Source organism: Schistocerca piceifrons, chromosome 7 (genome assembly GCF_021461385.2).
Source record: "Schistocerca piceifrons isolate TAMUIC-IGC-003096 chromosome 7, iqSchPice1.1, whole genome shotgun sequence".
Lineage (NCBI taxonomy): Eukaryota > Metazoa > Arthropoda > Insecta > Orthoptera > Acrididae > Schistocerca > Schistocerca piceifrons.
The window spans coordinates 517655083-517672915 of NC_060144.1; the positions used below are offsets into that span (position 1 = coordinate 517655083).

Below are 17833 nucleotides of genomic sequence, written 5' to 3' on the forward strand. Positions count from 1 at the left end.
GTGTGATGATAGAAAAGTCATACCTCTCATGGACAGGAAGTGTGTGTTACCTGGAGACACAAATGTGAAATCTGCTGTCGGTGAAGCTACACCTCTCCAAGACAAATGTGAAATTTTATTAATGCAAGTGAACACTCCAAAAGTTAACAATTCACAGAGAGGCACAGCAGTTGTGGAACAACAAACACCAGAAATAAGTGAAACAACAGCAGCACCATCATTATCATCAGAAGCAACAGCAACAAGAACAGCAGCAGCAGTAGCAGAACCAATGACAACTATAGCAGCAACACAGCAATGCTTAAGGAGGAGCCAAAGGAAAAATACATCTGTGTCATTCAGTGATAATTTTTTATGGTTTCAAGCCAAGAAGAAAATAAAAATGTGAAAAACCAGCCTGCTAACTCACAGATAAGTCACAACAACATCCTATTTTTAAACATTCAAGGTCTTGAAAGTAAAGTTGAAATTCTGGAGGAGTCATTGCCACAGAATAAGTTTTCTTTCTTATGTCTATCAGAACATTGGCTTAAAACAGAACAAATACAATACTATGTACCAGAAGGTTATAAATATGGAAACAGTTTTTGCAGGTCTCAGTACCGTAATGGTGGTACTGTTATCTATGTTTCAAATGAAATAGTGTGTAGAGCACTAGATCTTAGTTGGGCATGTGTAGAGAAACACTTTGAAATTACTGGGATCATATGTGATATAATGAAACTTATCATAGTATGTATTTACCATTCCCCTCATGCAGATGATAAAACTTTTTTAGATAATTTAGACAGTGTACTCTGCTACATGACGAAATGGAAACAGTATGTAACTGTAATTGGGGGAGACTTTTAATTCAAGCTTTGATGTAACATGTAACGAAGCCAGTGTAAATAAGTTACTGAATATGCTAAGGCAGCACAACTTCCATCATGTAAATTCAGAACCAACAAGATTACAAGCATGCTTGGATAATGCTTTTGTCAACTGTGTTCGTGATATGTACTCCGCCAAGGTAAAGGAATTTGTTTTCTCAGACCACTCCATGTTAAAAGTAGAGTTAAGACATTTTATAAAAGGGGATGAGAGCAAGGCTGCACAAAAGTTAACAAAAACCAATACCTTGATATTAAAAAAACACAATCTCATAAAACTAACACACCAGCCGAGCATAACAAACTGGGACAAATTATTTCAAAACTGTGATTCCAGTGCCCAAACAGTTTATGAAACTTTCCACAATTACTTAACAGGCACTTTAAAAGCCCATATTGTTCAAAAGAAATATCATAAAACAAGAAAGGGTAAATTGTGGTACACCAAAGAACTGGAGAATCTAAAAAAATAAGCTACTGGTGTTGAAGCGCCTTGCCAAAGTAAACAATTCTAATGAAATTAAGAATCTCAAAAAAGCCACTAAGAAACTGTATAAGAAAGAGTTACAATTGGCAAAACAAAGATACAACACAAATATCATAAAAAATAGTAAAAACCAATGCAAAACAGCCTGTTCAGTAATTAATACTGTTAAAGGTGAAGTCAAAAACTTTGACAAGACAGTCCCAATACCAACAGATACATTCAATAAATATTTTGTAAACTGTGCTGATGATATCAAAAAGTTGATCAGTAAACCCAATGTAACATGTATAGATTATCTTAAGAGAGTAAACCTAAATCACAATAGAATCAGATCATGATTGAAACACTTTAAAGAGGTACGCCAACATGAAGTTCTTAAAATAATCAAAGAAATGAAAAATTCATACAGTACTGATATTTTTAATATGTCAAACACACTGTTGAAAGAAATCATACATTACATAGCAGCGCCATTAACATATTCTATAAACCTGTGTCTCATAGAAGGGGTTTTTCCTGATCCTCTCAAACTATCCAAGGTAACTCCAGTCTTTAAGAAGGGTATCAAATCAGATCCTGCAAACTACAGACCAATTTCATTCATTCCAGTACTAGGAAAAGTCTTTGAAGGCATAATATATCAGCAGATGTATGAGTACCTAGAACTAAATGGTATGTTAAGTGCATCACAGTTTGGTTACAGAAAAGGAAGGTCAGCTATACATGCTATAGAGCATGTTGACTGGAATACTCTCTTTCAAATTCTGAAGGTGGCAGGGGTAAAATACAGGGAGCGAAAGGCTATTTACAATTTGTATAGAAACCAAATGGCAGTTATAAGAGTTGAGGGGCATGAAAGGGAAGCAGTGGTTAGGAAGGGAGTGAGACAAGGTTGTAGCCTCTCCCCGACGTTATTCAATCTGTATATTGAGCAAGCAGTGAAGGAAACAAAAGAAAAATTCGGAGTAGGTATTAAAATCCATGGAGAAGAAATAAAAACTTTGAGGTTCGCCGATGACATTGTAATTCTGTCAGAGCATTAACATTTTAGCAGCATTCGAGGACCATGCTCACACACAGATCTGAGCAAAGTTTTTGACTGTGTTGACCACTCACTTTTGCTCTCAAAACTTGAGTACTATGGAATGTGTGATAAAAGTTTAAAACTCATCAAATCATACCTCAATAAAAGGAAACAGGTGGTGAGTTCAGGAAGTTATCTGTGAAACACACTCGAGGTTCAACATGGAGTGCCACAGGGATCTAAATTGGGACCACTTCTTTTCCTTTTACACATAAATGACTTACCAGGAAATATAGATGAAAAGACATATATGTATGCAGACGATACAACTTTTCTATCTGTAAACCATGTACTTGATAACCTTGTAAGTGATATGAAATTGGCAAAAGAAAATGCAACATCATGGTTTAATGCAAATTGTCTACTATTAAATGAGGAAAAGACCCAGAATATGTGGTTCAGCCTATCAAAGACTACAAAAATAGAAAAACAAAAGGCAAAGTTTTTAGGTATCATACTTGACAACAGTCTAAGATGGAAGTCTCATGTTGATCACATAGAGGTTAGCTTGTCAAGAGTTATATATTTGTTGAAGAGACTTATGTGTTGTGCGACACTTGAGTACGTAAGGACAGTGTACTTTGCCTTTTTTCAATCTGTTTTAAGGTATGGGTTAATACTCAGGGGAAACAGCAGAAAAATAAATGAAATTATGGTGATCCAGAAGAAAGCAGTCAGAGTAATGGCTAAGGTAGATAACAGAATGGTCCGCAGCTCGTGGTCGTGCGGTAGTGTTCTCGTTTCCCACGCCCGGGTTCCCGGGTTCGATTCCCGGCGGGGTCAGGGATTTTCTCTGCCTCGTGATGACTGGGTGTTGTGTGCTGTCCTTAGGTTAGTTTGGTGTAAGTAGTTCTAAGTTCTAGGGGACTGATGACCATAGATGTTAAGTCCCATAGTGCTCAGAGCCATTTGAACCATTTTTTAGATAACAGAACAAATTGTAAACCATTGTTCATTAAATATAGAATTTTAACAGTTATTAATTTATAAATTCTTGACAGTGTTAACTACGTACTTGCTGAACTACCTAATTTAAGTGTAACAAATCAGAGGCATGACTACTATACAAGAACCTGTACTTCTCTGCTGTTACCACAAAATAGATTAGCTAAAACAAACAATAGTGCTAAGTATATGGCAATTAAAATATATAACAAATTGTCTAAAAATGCATCAATCAAGCCTGACAAATCATTTAAAGAAAATGTACATAAATTCTTGTTAACTAATCCATTCTATTCATTAGAAGAATTTTTAGAAATGCCCAATATCAACTTAAATATGTAAAAATTTATTTTGTAAAATTAATAGGCTAAGTGAACTGATGAAGTCTATTGCATGTAATAATGCTGAATGACCAATAAATAATCTGAATCTGAATCTGTATAAGCACCTTTTATTAACCTGACATGTTCCACATCATTGCGAAGTGTCGTATTCATGATCTATGGAACAAGTACTAATCTAATCTAATCTGTGAATTAGCTGTAAACTTGTTACCATATTCTTGTGGGTGTCTCTAACATGGCCGTGTTTGAGTTCTTTATCAAAGTACTTGTGCAACCATCATAATAAATTAGTTTTTGAAGAAAGTATGAATGAATGATGTAGAATGCAGATCGTTTAGGCTGATCAAGATGGAGTGGAACTAGCACTGAACCTTGTGGATATATCATTATTAATGTTTCTCCCACTTCAACTCTAGTCATGTCCTGTTGTGTAATCTGTTAATATGACATCATCCATGCAAGATGAATGGCATTAATGCCTTAATATTTTAGTAGCCCTACTAGAGTTATGTTGTTGTTGTTGTTGTTGTTGTTGTTGGTGGTGGTGGTGGTGGTGATGGTGGACTTCAGTCCAGAGACTGGTTTGATGCAGCCTTCCATGCTACTCTATCCTGAGCAAGCCTCTTCATCTCCGAATAACTACTGAAACCTACATTCTTCTGAATCTGCTTAGCATATTCATCTCTTGGTCTCCCTCTATGATTTTTAACCTTCACACTTCCCTCCAGTACTATATTGGTGATCCCTTGATGCCTCAGAATGTGTCCTGGCAAGTTCTGTTCTAGTCAAGTTCTGTTCAACAAATTCCTCTTCCCCTCAATTCTGTTCAGTACCTCACCAGAAATTGCCGGCAGAGTGATTTTCTTTTCTAATTGTATCCACAAAGAGTTTATGAGGTTTCAGGTTGCAGTCTATGTAGAGAAGCCATTTACAAAACTAAAACTTGGTAATGTAGGTAGTAGGATGACATTTCTACAATTAGAAGCCACTCCTTTATCTCTACTTATGTAAATGAGTGTTACTACCACGTACTTAAGTCTTTCAGGAATTTTATCTTTCCTCATCATGTTCATTCAGCTGAGAAGCTACTCTTTAACAATAAGGCAAGCTGGAAGAAGCATGTGAATTACATTAAAAGTGCCACCATGAAAAGTTTATTTTTTTGTATGACCAGCTAGTATGGTACTTTACTCAGTATGATGCATGGTTTCAAATTAATAGACTTAGGACAGTATTTTCGCAACAGTTCAGTTTTGCAAAGTAGTATATGATCCAGCTTTAGGAGTATTCAGAAGAAATGCTGCTGGATTTGAAGTGAGATCAGTCATCACTGACTGTAAAAATGGGTGGTGAACTCTGTGTACGTGTAGATAATGTGTGTGAAAAATTGGAAGTAGCTCATGATAAGGAAAATCTGACATCTTCTCCTTGGTTTTATCCATCTGCTCATTCACAAGTAACAAGAAATTAGATTTCAGATCTCTTATGCCTGTCACAAAGTTTCCTGAAATGAGGGAGCATTGACTGACGTAACATCCACTCGACATCATCAACAGATGACTTTTTGTGTCTTCATTTCATTTCTTTTTTTTCCATTTCAGTAAGTTTTCCATTTTGAGCTTTGGCCTGTATCATCAGCATACAAAAAAGATAAACCTAGGGCAGCTGTGTACTCTGCATAGCAGGCTACAGCAGGTAGCAACAGCCTTGCATGTGGCACATAGCAGCCAACCTCATCACAGATAATCTCCAACGTATCTTATTTATTTACTCAAGAATGGAACAAGGTATCACTCTCCCTCCACCCTTAAAAGCAATTCTGATATATTAGCTATATTTTGAATGTAGTACTCTGTGACCTGAAGCCTACCAGTAGTGAACCGGCCAGTGACTTCAACTTCAGTGCGAACTTCTTAAAAAATACCAAGTGATTTACTTAATTGCAAACTACTATAATAACTAGGCACAATAATGAAAAGAAATCCAGTACATTATCAAGATGTGAGGCCGGACTATAAGTTGTTTTTTTAAGAATAACTTCAAAACCAAATGTGAAAGACAGCATAGCAGAGAATATGTGAATCCCAAAACAGTGGCTTTTAATACTTTATGTGAAAAGTAAAGTTTTATTGAGAAATTAACTTCGTCTACATAAAACATTTTTTTAGGCATGTCAGATGAAATTTCCATCACCATGTACTGTACAATGCAAATTGCAAGGAGTCACTGCATACTGTGTTGCGCCAGGGGATATGACAGAGGTATGTGTTTGTCTTATCACTGTCGTTACAGTGTGAACCAGTTAAGTTGCTTCAACTATGTTTCTACAAGCTCACTGATACGAGTTGCTTTTGCACAATACATAGAGTCGCATCGTATATAGTGTAGCCTCAGTGTGAACTGTGCCTTAGAAGAGCAGCTGAATGGAGTGGATGTGCCTTGGAAAGAGGTTATAAGATGATGAACGACAACAACAAAAGTTAAACAAGGGTAATGGCATGTACTTAAAAAAACTAAACTACTCCCAAATGGGTCATGAAAGCCCAATGGTACTGACCGGCCGCTGTCTCATCCTCAGCTCATAGGTGTCACTGGATGTGGATATGGATATGGAGGGGCATATGGTTAGCTCGCCGCTCTCCCGGTCGAATGTCAGTTTCAGAGACCAGAGTAATGGAATGAAGTTGAATTAAATAAGGCCATGCTAACACAATTAGCTTCAGAAATGATATGCTGAAAGTAGCAGATGAGTTTTTCTGCTTGGGTAGCAGAACACCTTATGATATCTCAAGTAAAGAGAATATAAAACACAGACTGGTAATACACAGAAGGGCTTTTCTGCTAGTATTTTTCTGGAGTGCAGCATTATACAGAAGCAAAAAATGAACAATAAAGAGCTCAGGCCAGAAGTGGACTGAAGATTTTGGAATATGGTGCTACAAAAGAATTCTGAAGATTAGATGGGTTGATCAGATAATAAATGAAGAAGTGCCGAATCAAGGGGTTGGAATGTGGGGGGGGAGGGACTAAAATTAGAGAGAGAGACCAGGATTTGACTTCAGTAAGCAGGTTCAGGAGGATGTAACCAATCTTCAGATTGGAAACCACATCATAATAAATCATAATCAATTGGAAAGAATTTTGAGCAGACACAAAGGAAACACTGGAACTACCAAAAAAATATACTATATTCTTCCAAAGCAGTTGGAAGTAAACTGCACCTTAATGCACTCCTTGTCTGGGGTACCCTTCTGGGGCAGTTGTTTGCAGGCGGGGTCCACAGAGACGCCAGGCACCAACTTGAGGCAGCAGTGTCTCTCGATGCAGCCCTGGCCACGACACTGTACCAGGCAGCTTTTCTCTTCAATGCTTGGCAGTGCAATAATGTTGGTGTCATTGTCAGTCTGTCAGACAGAAAGAAGATCACTGTTACTACTATAAAACTGCAAAATTTTCTTAAAATTCTTCTCTTAAAACATCCATGTGGCTGTGGTCAATGTGTAAATCTATTCACAGACATTTATTCCCACCCATTGGAGATGTCTTCAGAGGTGAAGGACTGGAAACTGAGTAGAAATCTCTCAGCTCTTCAACCATTGAAATTCCTTGCCATGCAAAATCAGCATTTATGTTTTATTTAACTTTAAGTACACTTTCTTTCTGTCAAAATCATTAAATGTTTATACACTTCTTTTTACGTCACTATGAAAGCTCACAAAACAATGCAATGTGTTCACTAAAATATTAGCTTCTAAAATTTTTGTTTTGTGTGTTCACATTGTAAAGAGTGTTTTGCTATGTAAGCCTTATCTGGTTGTCTTGCAGCCTGGACGTTATAAGTAATTACTGGCCATGAAATCCATCATTCTGTTATCTATTTGAAATTTTAACATAGAGTGCCAACATACCTCAAAAAATTCTGGTTGGATCGTCACTTGAGTTATCCCTTGTTCTTCAAAGAAGTCAATTATTTTTTGAGATTTCTTTGCATAATCCTGCAAATAAATATCAAGTGAATACAGAGCAAATAGTTTTTCTATGAATAGTTTTTTTGTTAAACTGAAAGAAATATTAAATTTCATTGGCAACTAGTCGATCCCCATCTCTTGGGCATTATGAAGCAACAACACAAGAAAGTTGTACTATATGTTCCCATTTCTCGGCACGCCATGATACATACAGTGGTGTGGAAAGACCAACATGTAACTGCATCCCATATTCAATCATGTGCTGAATTCCATAGATCTCAAGGAGAACTTTCAGGGATGAACTATGAGTGAAGGTATACATAAACCAAACATAAGTGAGTCACAGAGACTTAATCTGTGTACTGTAGGCCCTATTAATAATATAACCTATCACTACACTGCTTAATGTTGTCACTGGTTATTCCAGCAAAATTTAATCTGTCTAACACACACACACACACACACACACACACACACACACACACACACACACAGAGAGAGAGAGAGAGAGAGAGAGAGAGAGAGAGAGAGAGAGAGAGAGAGAGAGAGAGAGCAGTCTCAGGCAACTGAACCCACAATGCGAGTAGCAGCACCGGTGTGTGATGGGAATGGTGACCGGGTGGGGATAAGGAGGAGGCTGGGGCGGGGAGGGGGAGGGTGGGGAGGGATAGTATGGTAGGGGCAGCGGACAGTGAGGTGCTGCAGGTTAGATGGAGGGGGCAGGGGAGAGATGGAGAGGGGGTGCATAGTGGAAAAGGAGAGAAGTAAAAAGACTGTGATGGTGGAACGACGGCTGTGTAGTGCTGGAATGGGAACAGGGAAGGGGCTGGATGGGTGAGGACAGTGGCTGACAAAGGTTGAGGCCAGGAGGGTTACAGGTACATAGGATGTATTGCAGGGAAAGTTCCCACCTGTACAATTCAGAAAAGCTGGTGTTGGTGGGCAGGATCCATGTGCACAGGCTGTGAAGCAGTCACTGAAATGAAGGATGTCATGTTTGGCAGTGTGCTTAAAATACATCAAAATATGTATTGGAATACAAACACATATAGAGTGCAAGACAATTCAGTCTATTAGCTGACAGCCAGCGATTGAAAGAAGATTGTGGCTGCACTCTGAAGACTGTCCTTGTGTTTTATGGAGCTTTATTGGGATGAAAGGTCAAAACAATATCACTCATTGTAATGCAGTTCTGTAACCTGATGTAAAGAATGCTTAAGTGGATGAATTAGTAAATATTTTGTTGAAAATTTATTCTTTGTGAAAAATTTTCTGTCTTCTGCATCGAGCTACTGATCTGAAGTGGCAAGAAAACAATGAGTGTAAAAATAATTTACAAAATATTTCTAATGGATTATGCAGAGGAAAATTATTTTAATATTAAAAAAGGAAAAGGCGCCCTAATGTTCTGCAGAATTATATTTATCTGGTCATGAAGCAGTTTTTGGCTTCTCATGTCATCTTCAGGTGACAATTATTTTATGTTGCTGTTTTTTTGTCCTATGATTTAGATTGGGAAAGTTATTATGTTCATGCGCAATCAAACTTTGGATAATGGTATGTGTGTCTTAGAATGACTACATCACAAGGGAAAGAATAATAATGCAACATGCAAAGAGAACACAGTAATGTGAAAGATGACATTCTACACAGCTAAAATGCCAGCACCATGGCTAAGGGTTAACTTCTTTACTGGATCAAGTATCTGTAGCTCCATTGCCTCCTGTCATACAAAAATGATGGCAGAGTTCCACCACTGCTAATGCAGAAAATGTTCTCTCATGTCTATACAGAAACACCTAAAAATCCATTATGTTGAATCAGTCACTTGGGTAGAAGAAATTATTACACATTGTTGCATTGCTGCACGAGTGAAATTGGTGTCTTCAGAATTCGAAGCTCTTCATGATATGGGAATGTAATGACATATTTTCAAATTGGAGGGAAATCATTGGTAGTGCAGCTGAAAATTTACTGCAGTGTGCAGTTATGTGAGGTCAGATTGGTTCTTGACAATGGGATGGAAAATCCAGGAAGAGAGTGCTAATTGATGTGGGGAATGGGAAGGGAATCAGTTAGTCTTGACATACGTTTGCTTGTGACACCAGGTATAGGTACAGTGAGCCAGAATGAATGTACTACAACCATTCTGGCATTCAATCACTATACAGGGTGTTACAAAAAGGTATGGCCAAACTTTCAGAAAACATTCCTCACACACAAATAAAGAAAAGATGTTATGTGGACATGTGTCCGGAAACGCTTAATTTCCATGTTAGAGCTCATTTTAGTTTCGTCAGTATGTACTGTACTTACTCGATTCACTGCCAGTTGGCCCAATTGAAGGAAGGTAATGTTGACTTTGGTGCTTGTGTTGACATGCGACTCATTGCTCTACAGTACTAGCATCAAGCACATCAGTACGTAGCATCAATAGGTTAGTGTTCATCACGAACGTGGTTTTGCAGTCAGTGCAATGTTTACAAATGCGGAGTTGGCAGATGCCCATTTGATGTATGGATTAGCACGGGACCATAGCCGTGGCGCGGTACGTTTGTATTGATACAGATTTCCAGAACGAAGGTGTCCCGACAGGAAGACGTTCGAAGCAATTGATCGGCGTCTTAGGGAGCACGGAACATTCCAGCCTATGACTCGCGACTGGGGAAACCTAGAGCGACAAGGGCACCTGAAATGGACGAGGCAATTCTTTGTGCAGTTGACGATAACCCTAATGTCATCGTCAGAGAAGTTGCTGCTGTACAAGGTAACGTTGACCACGTCACTGTATGGAGAGTGCTACGGGAGAACCAGTTGTTTCTGTACCATGTACAGTGTGTGCAGGCAGTATCAACAGCTGATTGGCTTCCACGGGTACACTTCTGCAAATCGTTCATCCAACAATGTGTCAATCCTCATTTCAGTGCCAATGTTCTCTTTACGGATAAGGCTTCATTCCAATGTGATCAAATTGTAAATTTTCACAATCAACATGTGCGGGCTGACGAGAATCCGCACGCAATTGTACAATCACGTCATCAACACAGATTTTCTGTGAATGTTTGGGAAGGCATTGTTGGTAATGTCTTGATTGGGCCCCATGTTCTTCCACCTACGCTCAATGGAGCACGTTATCATGATTTCATACGGGATACTCTACCTGTGCTGCTAGAACATGTGCCTTTACAAGTACGACACATGTGGTTCATGCACGATGCAGCTCCTGCACATTTCAGTCGAAGTGTTCGTACGCTTCTCAACAACAGATTCGATGACCGATGGCTTGGTAGAGGCGGACTAATTCCATGGCCTCCATGCTCTCCTGACCACAACCCTCTTGACTTTCATTTATGGGGGCATTTGAAAGCTCTTGTCTACGCAACCCCGGTACCAAATGTAGAGACTCTTCGTGCTTGTATTGTGGACAGCTGTGATACAATACGCCATTCTCCAGGGCTTCATCAGCTCATCAGGGATTCCATGCGACGGAGGGTGGATGCATGTATCCTCACTAACGGAGGACATTTTGAACATTTCCTGTAACAAAGTGTTTGAAGTCACACTGGTACATTCTGTTGCTGTGTGTTTCCATTCCATGATTAATGTGATTTGAAGAGAAGTAATAAAATGAACTCTAACATGGAAAGTAAGTGTTTCCGGACACATGTCCACATAACATATTTTCTTTCTTTGTGTGTGAGGAATGCTTCCTGAAAGTTTGGCCATATCGTTTTGTAACACCCTGTAGATCCACTGCCCACTGTACTGATGTAGACATACTTCTGTGATCTGCCAAACATGTTTTCTAGATGTGTGGGGTGTCCAATTTGCGTCTGTTTGAGAATATGTATGCGGGATATCTCTGAAGAGTTCTGTATCATGTAATGGTACTTTGACTTCCGTGCCTCCGCCAATACAAAGTTATAATTTACGATCGCGCACGCAGAAGAGCGCTGCACCAGCGACCGATTTTTATAAATAATTTTGTTCGTCTTTTTACTTTTGCGTAGGTTTTTGTTTTTAACAACTAATTGATAAGACTCTCTCTCTTGTCTTCATACGAACGACGTGTATTTTTCGGCGATGTGTTGAATGTGCTTTTGGGTGGAAATTAAAATTACATTACAAAGTGAGGTTGTTTCAATAGTGATTCAAGGTGGTTATCGCCAAATTTGTAAATTGATCATGACAGTGACAACTTGAAGAAGTTTTCAACAGATGGAGAATAGTGAAAGATGGGTCGTCCTACAAGAGAAATTAGGAGGACAGCCATGAAGGCTATATTGTAATTAACACTGCGAATCTAACAAGATTATAAGGTAAATTTCAATTAGTTTCTGATGCTATTTCTGTACAGTTGCTTTTTGTAGTGTTGCCAACCCGGTCTGCCATGCACGGTCAAATTACAGCACGATCTCAATCAATAATACGAAGTCCGCCTTATCCGTAACTCAAACCACCAAAATGCAAGACATCAATCAGATTTTCTATTTCATATTTTTCACATCAGAGCCCCGAGGATAAAGGAAACACTACAATCAGCACCACAGAATGTAATGTTCATGCACCTCATCCTTCTAGAAGTTATTTTTCATCACATGAAGCCCCACTTGCTATTGCCAGAATCCACGTGCTCATGGTGCAAGACAAATTACGCACTGTTAGCTCCAAAGATTAGCTAAGAGAGATGTTTACTGGTGGACATGGGAGAATTATGATCACTGTTGTGCTATTAAAACCTTGTTTGTCCTGCATCACTATTTCTGTAGCTGTCTAATCATTTTCAGCAAAATTTTGAGATTGAACCAGTGGAATGGAAAACATGACAGTACACACACTGCCTCCATCTCCTCCTCAGTACCATCTACCAATCATGTCCATAAAGACAAAAAAGGACAACAGTTCAGTATCAATAAGCAAACAGCCATGCAAAACACAAGTAAAGCAAATGTAAGATACAGGAAGTACCTCTGGGTTTTCAGAGGATGGCTGCATGGAATCTACAAGGTATACAGAATAACGACACACATCAGTGGACAGAGCAGCTCTGCAAGTTCTGATTCGTAATATCTACTGTGGCACAGTTTCAGAGTGCACCACTATTGGACAGGTGTGTCAGATCATGGTGTATAATGAAGCAATGTGTGCATTTTGTGTCTCTGGATTTGCTAAATAATTGTCAGATGTGACATTTCAGCAACAATTTCATACTAAATATCAGGTAAAAACTCCAACAGATGAAACAATCCATAGGTGGTACAACACATTCAGTGACACTGGTTGCTAATGTGGTGCCTGGAGCATCAGCAAAGAAAGTGGGGCATGTATGGGAATCATTCATCAGCAACCTGAAGGAATCAATGACAAGTGTGAGCAGAGAACTGCAAATACTGCAGTCAACTGTCTGGTACATTCTGTGCAAACATCTGTGTGTAAAACTGTACTAGCTGTAGTTGTTACATGTACTAACTACTTGGGGCAACGACCTTTGTTCTGACTTTTGTGACAACTTTCAGTGGCTACTGGGAAAGACAGTTTTCCACAGAAGTTAGTTTTCAGAGATGAAGCCACATTTTATATGTCTAAAAAGGTGAATCATCTTAACATGTGTGTTTGGTTGGGACCCAGAATAGCTACACAAGATTGTGGAACCCATTTGTGATTCCGGTAAAGTTAACATATTCTGCACCATGTCCTCTTCAAAAGTTCACGGACTGTTTTTCTTTGTGGAGAAAATTGTGAATAGTTTCTTGTACCCGGAAATGCTTCAGTTACAGCATGACAGTGGAGACTTCATTTTGCAATGGAACAGTGAACGATCACACTTACTTTAAGATGTTCATGTTTATCTCAATACCAAACTGCCTTACTGGTGGGATGGACATATTTTGCATTATGACTCTTACCTTTCTCTGCCCCCTATGGTCAAAGTACTTAACTACATGTGATTTCTTCTTATGGGGTCATGTCAAAGATCGTATGTTCCTGCCTCCACTGACACTGAATTTGGAACAGTTGCAAGAAAGGCCACTTAACGCAATCACTGATGTCGATCACGATGTGAAGGAACGCATACGATACGGCAAGAGTTTGATCATCGTACTGATGTTCGCCAGGTCATGAACAGTGCCTGTGTTGAGCATCTCTAATGCGGGGGGGAGGGGGGGGGGGGAACCTATCAAAATATAGTTACCAACTTTTTAGGAAAGCTGATCCAGTTGCTGTAGAGACTTTTGTAAACCTTATCAGAGAGGATATAAAATGTAGACTGGCAATGGCAAGGAAATCGTTTCTGAAGAAGAGAAATTTGTTAACATCGAGTATAGATTTAAGTGTCAGGAAGTCATTTCTGAAAGTATTTGTTTGGAGTGTAGCCATGTATGGAAGTGAAACATGGACGATAACCAGTTTGGACAAGAAGAGAATAGAAGCTTTCGAAATGTGGTGCTACAGAAGAATGCTGAAGATAAGGTGGGTAGATCACGTAACTAATGAGGAGGTATTGAATAGGATTGGGGAGAAGAGAAGTTTGTGGCACAACTTGACTAGAAGAAGGGATCGGTTGGTAGGACATGTTTTGAGGCATCAAGGGATCACAAAGTTAGCATTGGAGGGCAGCGTGAAGGGTAAAAATCGTAGAGGGAGACCAAGAGATCAATACACTAAGCAGATTCAGAAGGATGTAGGTTGCAGTAGGTACTGGGAGATGAAGAAGCTTGCACAGGATAGAGTAGCATGGAGAGCTGCATCAAACCAGTCTCAGGACTGAAGACCGCAACAACAACAACGTCAAGGAACAAGAGTGGCAAGATGTTTATAGTGCTGATACAGTAGACGATAAATATAATGCTTTCCTCAAGACTTTTCCTGTGCTCTTTGAAAGTTGCTTTCCGTTAGAATGTTCAAAACAGGGTACTAGCACAAACAGGCAGCCTGGGTGGCTGACTAAAGGGATAAGAATATCTTGTAGAACAAAGTGGCAATTATATGAAAACATTAGAAACAATCACAATCTAAATGCAGCAGCCCATTACAAACAGTATTGTAAGGTGCTTAAAAAAGCTATTAGGAAGGCAAAAAGTATGTGGTATGCAGATAGAATAGCTAAGTCTCAGGATAAAATTAAAACCATATGGTCAGTCGGAAAGGAAGTGGCTGATCTGCAGAGACAGGTCGAGGATATAGAATCAGTGTGTAGTGGGAATGTCTGTGTTACTGATAAGTCGCATATATGTACAGTATTTAATAATCACTTTCTGAATATAGCAGGTGAACTAAATAGAAACCTAGTCCCAACAGGAAATCATATAGCGCTCGTAGAAAAAAGTGTTCCGAAACTGTTACCTGAAATGCTCCTCCATGATACTGACAAGAGGGAGATTGAGTTAATAATGAAATCACTAAAGACCAAGAACTCTCATGGATATGATGGGGTATCTAGCAGAATACTGATGTATTGTTCCATGTATGTTAGCCCAGTACTTAGCCATATCTGTAACTTTTCCTTTAGGAGTGGTCGGTTTCCTGACCGATTAAAGTACTCGGTAGTGAAGCCACTTTATAAAAAGGGAGACAGGGATAATGTTGGCAATTATAGACCTATTTCTGTGACATTGGTGATTGCTAACGTTATCGAGAGGGTTGTATATACCAGGTTACTGGAGCATTTAAATTCACATAATTTGCTGTCAAATGTACAGTTTGGTTTTAGATATGGCTTAACAACTGAAAATGCTATAGTTTCTTTTCTCTGTGAGGTTTTGGATGGATTAAATAAAAGGTTGCGAACATTAGGTGTTTTCTTTGATTTAAAGAAGGCTTTTGACTGTGTTGACCACAAAATATTACTGCAGAAGTTGGACCATTATGGAGTAAGGGGAGTAGCTTACAATTGGTTCGCCTCTTACTTTAAGAACAGAAAGCAGAAGGTAATTCTCCGCAATATTGAGAGTGGTAGTGATGTTCAGTCCCAATGGGGCACTGTTAAATGGGGCGTTCCCCAAGGGTCAGTGCTGGGGCCACTGCTGTTTCTTATTTATATAAATGATATGCCTTCAAGTATAACAGTTGATTCAAAAATATTTCTGTTTGCTGATGACACCAGCTTGGTAGTGAAGGATCTTGTGTGTAATATTGAAACATTATCAAATAATGTAGTTCATGAAATAAGTTCGTGGCTTGTGGAAAATAATTTGATGCTAAATCACAGTAAGACTCAGTTTTTACAGTTTCTAACTCACAATTCAACAAGAACTGATATTTTAATCAGACAGAATGGGCATATTATAAGTGAGACGGAACAGTTCAAGTTCCTAGGCGTTCGCATAGATAGTAAGCTGTTGTGGAAAGCCCATGTTCAGGATCTTGTTCAGAAACTAAATGCCGCTTTATTTATCATTAGAACAGTATCTGAAATAAGTGACATTTCAACATGAAAAGTAGTCTACTTCACATATTTTCATACGCTTATATCATATGGTATTACTTTTTGGGTAATTCTTCTGATTCAAAAAGGGTATTTTTGGCTCAAAAACGGGCTGTTTGAGCTATGTGTGGTGTAAGTTCGAAAACCTCTTGTCGACCCCTATTCAATAGTCTGGGAATTTTGACATTGCCCTCACAGTATATATTTTCTTTAATGTCATTTGTTGTTAGCAATATTAGCTTATTCCCAAGAGTTAGCAGCTTTCACTCAGTTAATACTAGGCAGAAATCAAATCTGCATGTGGAATGCACTTCCTTGACTCTTGTGCAGAAAGGACTGCAGTATTCTGCTACATCCATTTTCAATACGCTACCACAAGAACTCAAAAATCTTAGCAGTAGCCCAAACTCTTTTAAGTCTAAACTGAAGAGTTTCCTCATGGCTCACTCCTTCTATTCTGTCGAGGAGCTCCTGGAAGAGCTAAAAAATTAAGCAAATTCCAGTGTTACATTCTTGATTTTCTTTATTTAAACTAACGACTTGTCACCTGAATATGTTTCTTATATTTCATTTTATCTGTTTCTACAATCGTGTTATAATTTCATGTATTGACTCGTTCCATGACCATGGAGACTTCTCCTTAATGTGGTCCCATGGAACAATAAATAAATAAATGTCCTGGTTTTGACCATCATTATGTCACTTGATACAAACTCCCTTATATCAGGAGTGGACAGCAAGAACTTGCACTACTTTTCTCTGCTGGGAATAATGAGGCTCAGCTAACTCCAGCTGTAGTGAGGTTGTGGCGTTTGCTTGCTTTATTTCTTCGTTGATAGTCCTTGGTGTCTATGTACTATGTTGTTATATTGGCTCAGAAGTAGGGAGGTGGAAGTTCAACACTGACTACTGTAAACGATGTAGCTGACAGTTGCACAGTTGTTTCTCAGTTCTTTACTTTTGCTGTTCACAACCCCCCGTATAACACAGTTAATATGGCCAGTTCACTATTGGTTAACCTTTGATGAGCCTCATTAATTGTTTGCAGGCAAATATCAGCATACCACTACAATAGTTTACCATTGAACATCTATGAGCAGTAAAAACCTAACCACACAGTTCTTGCAGAATAATACAGTATGTGTGGCACTACTGAACAGACACTGTCATTATTTTAACACATGACCTATTTGTGTTACACTTGTTTCATGGTTAAGTTGAAGCATTGTTTCTGGCCTAACCAATACAGGATTCTAGTCTGAAAATCGTCCATGGACTGACTGCCTGGGGACCAAAAATCGGGCCTTTATATATCCTCACAATATTGTTTAAGTTACAGAAATTACAATGAAACATAACTCATTTAACTAACTGAATACATGGAAAAATTCTTTCTTTTTAACAGTTCATTCTATCACAAAGATTAGGCAGAATTATTTGTTTAAATAATGAAATTAACAGATATAGTTATACAAAAAATACTTTTGACAAACCTGGTAATTATTTTGGAATTAAATAAGGGCTAGCTTTGCTAATATGTTTTCAAATGGAGCCAAATAAATACTTTAAGAATCCTAGTATTTTTTCTTTCAAATATTTATAATTAGTATAAAATTTATATTTGTTTGTAAGTAAACAATAGAATCTGTGTCATGAAACAATAATTTATTTCACCATATAACAAAAGATATTAACTGGGAATAGTCAA

The 17833-nt window shown here is 38.5% G+C and overlaps 1 protein-coding gene across 5 annotated transcripts in view; it reads right to left on the minus strand.

Annotated features, from left to right (window-relative positions):
- Positions 1–17833, minus strand: part of LOC124804661 (zinc transporter 1) — a 682916-nt gene that overhangs the window by 8363 nt on the left and 656720 nt on the right. For all 5 annotated transcript variants that reach the window (XM_047264896.1, XM_047264897.1, XM_047264900.1 and 2 more), the window contains 2 exons: positions 7641–7727; positions 6954–7136 (listed from right to left, as the gene is read on the minus strand). In XM_047264896.1, the coding sequence (XP_047120852.1) occupies positions 6954–7136; positions 7641–7727 (270 nt within the window). The remainder of the gene's footprint in view (positions 1–6953; positions 7137–7640; positions 7728–17833) is intronic.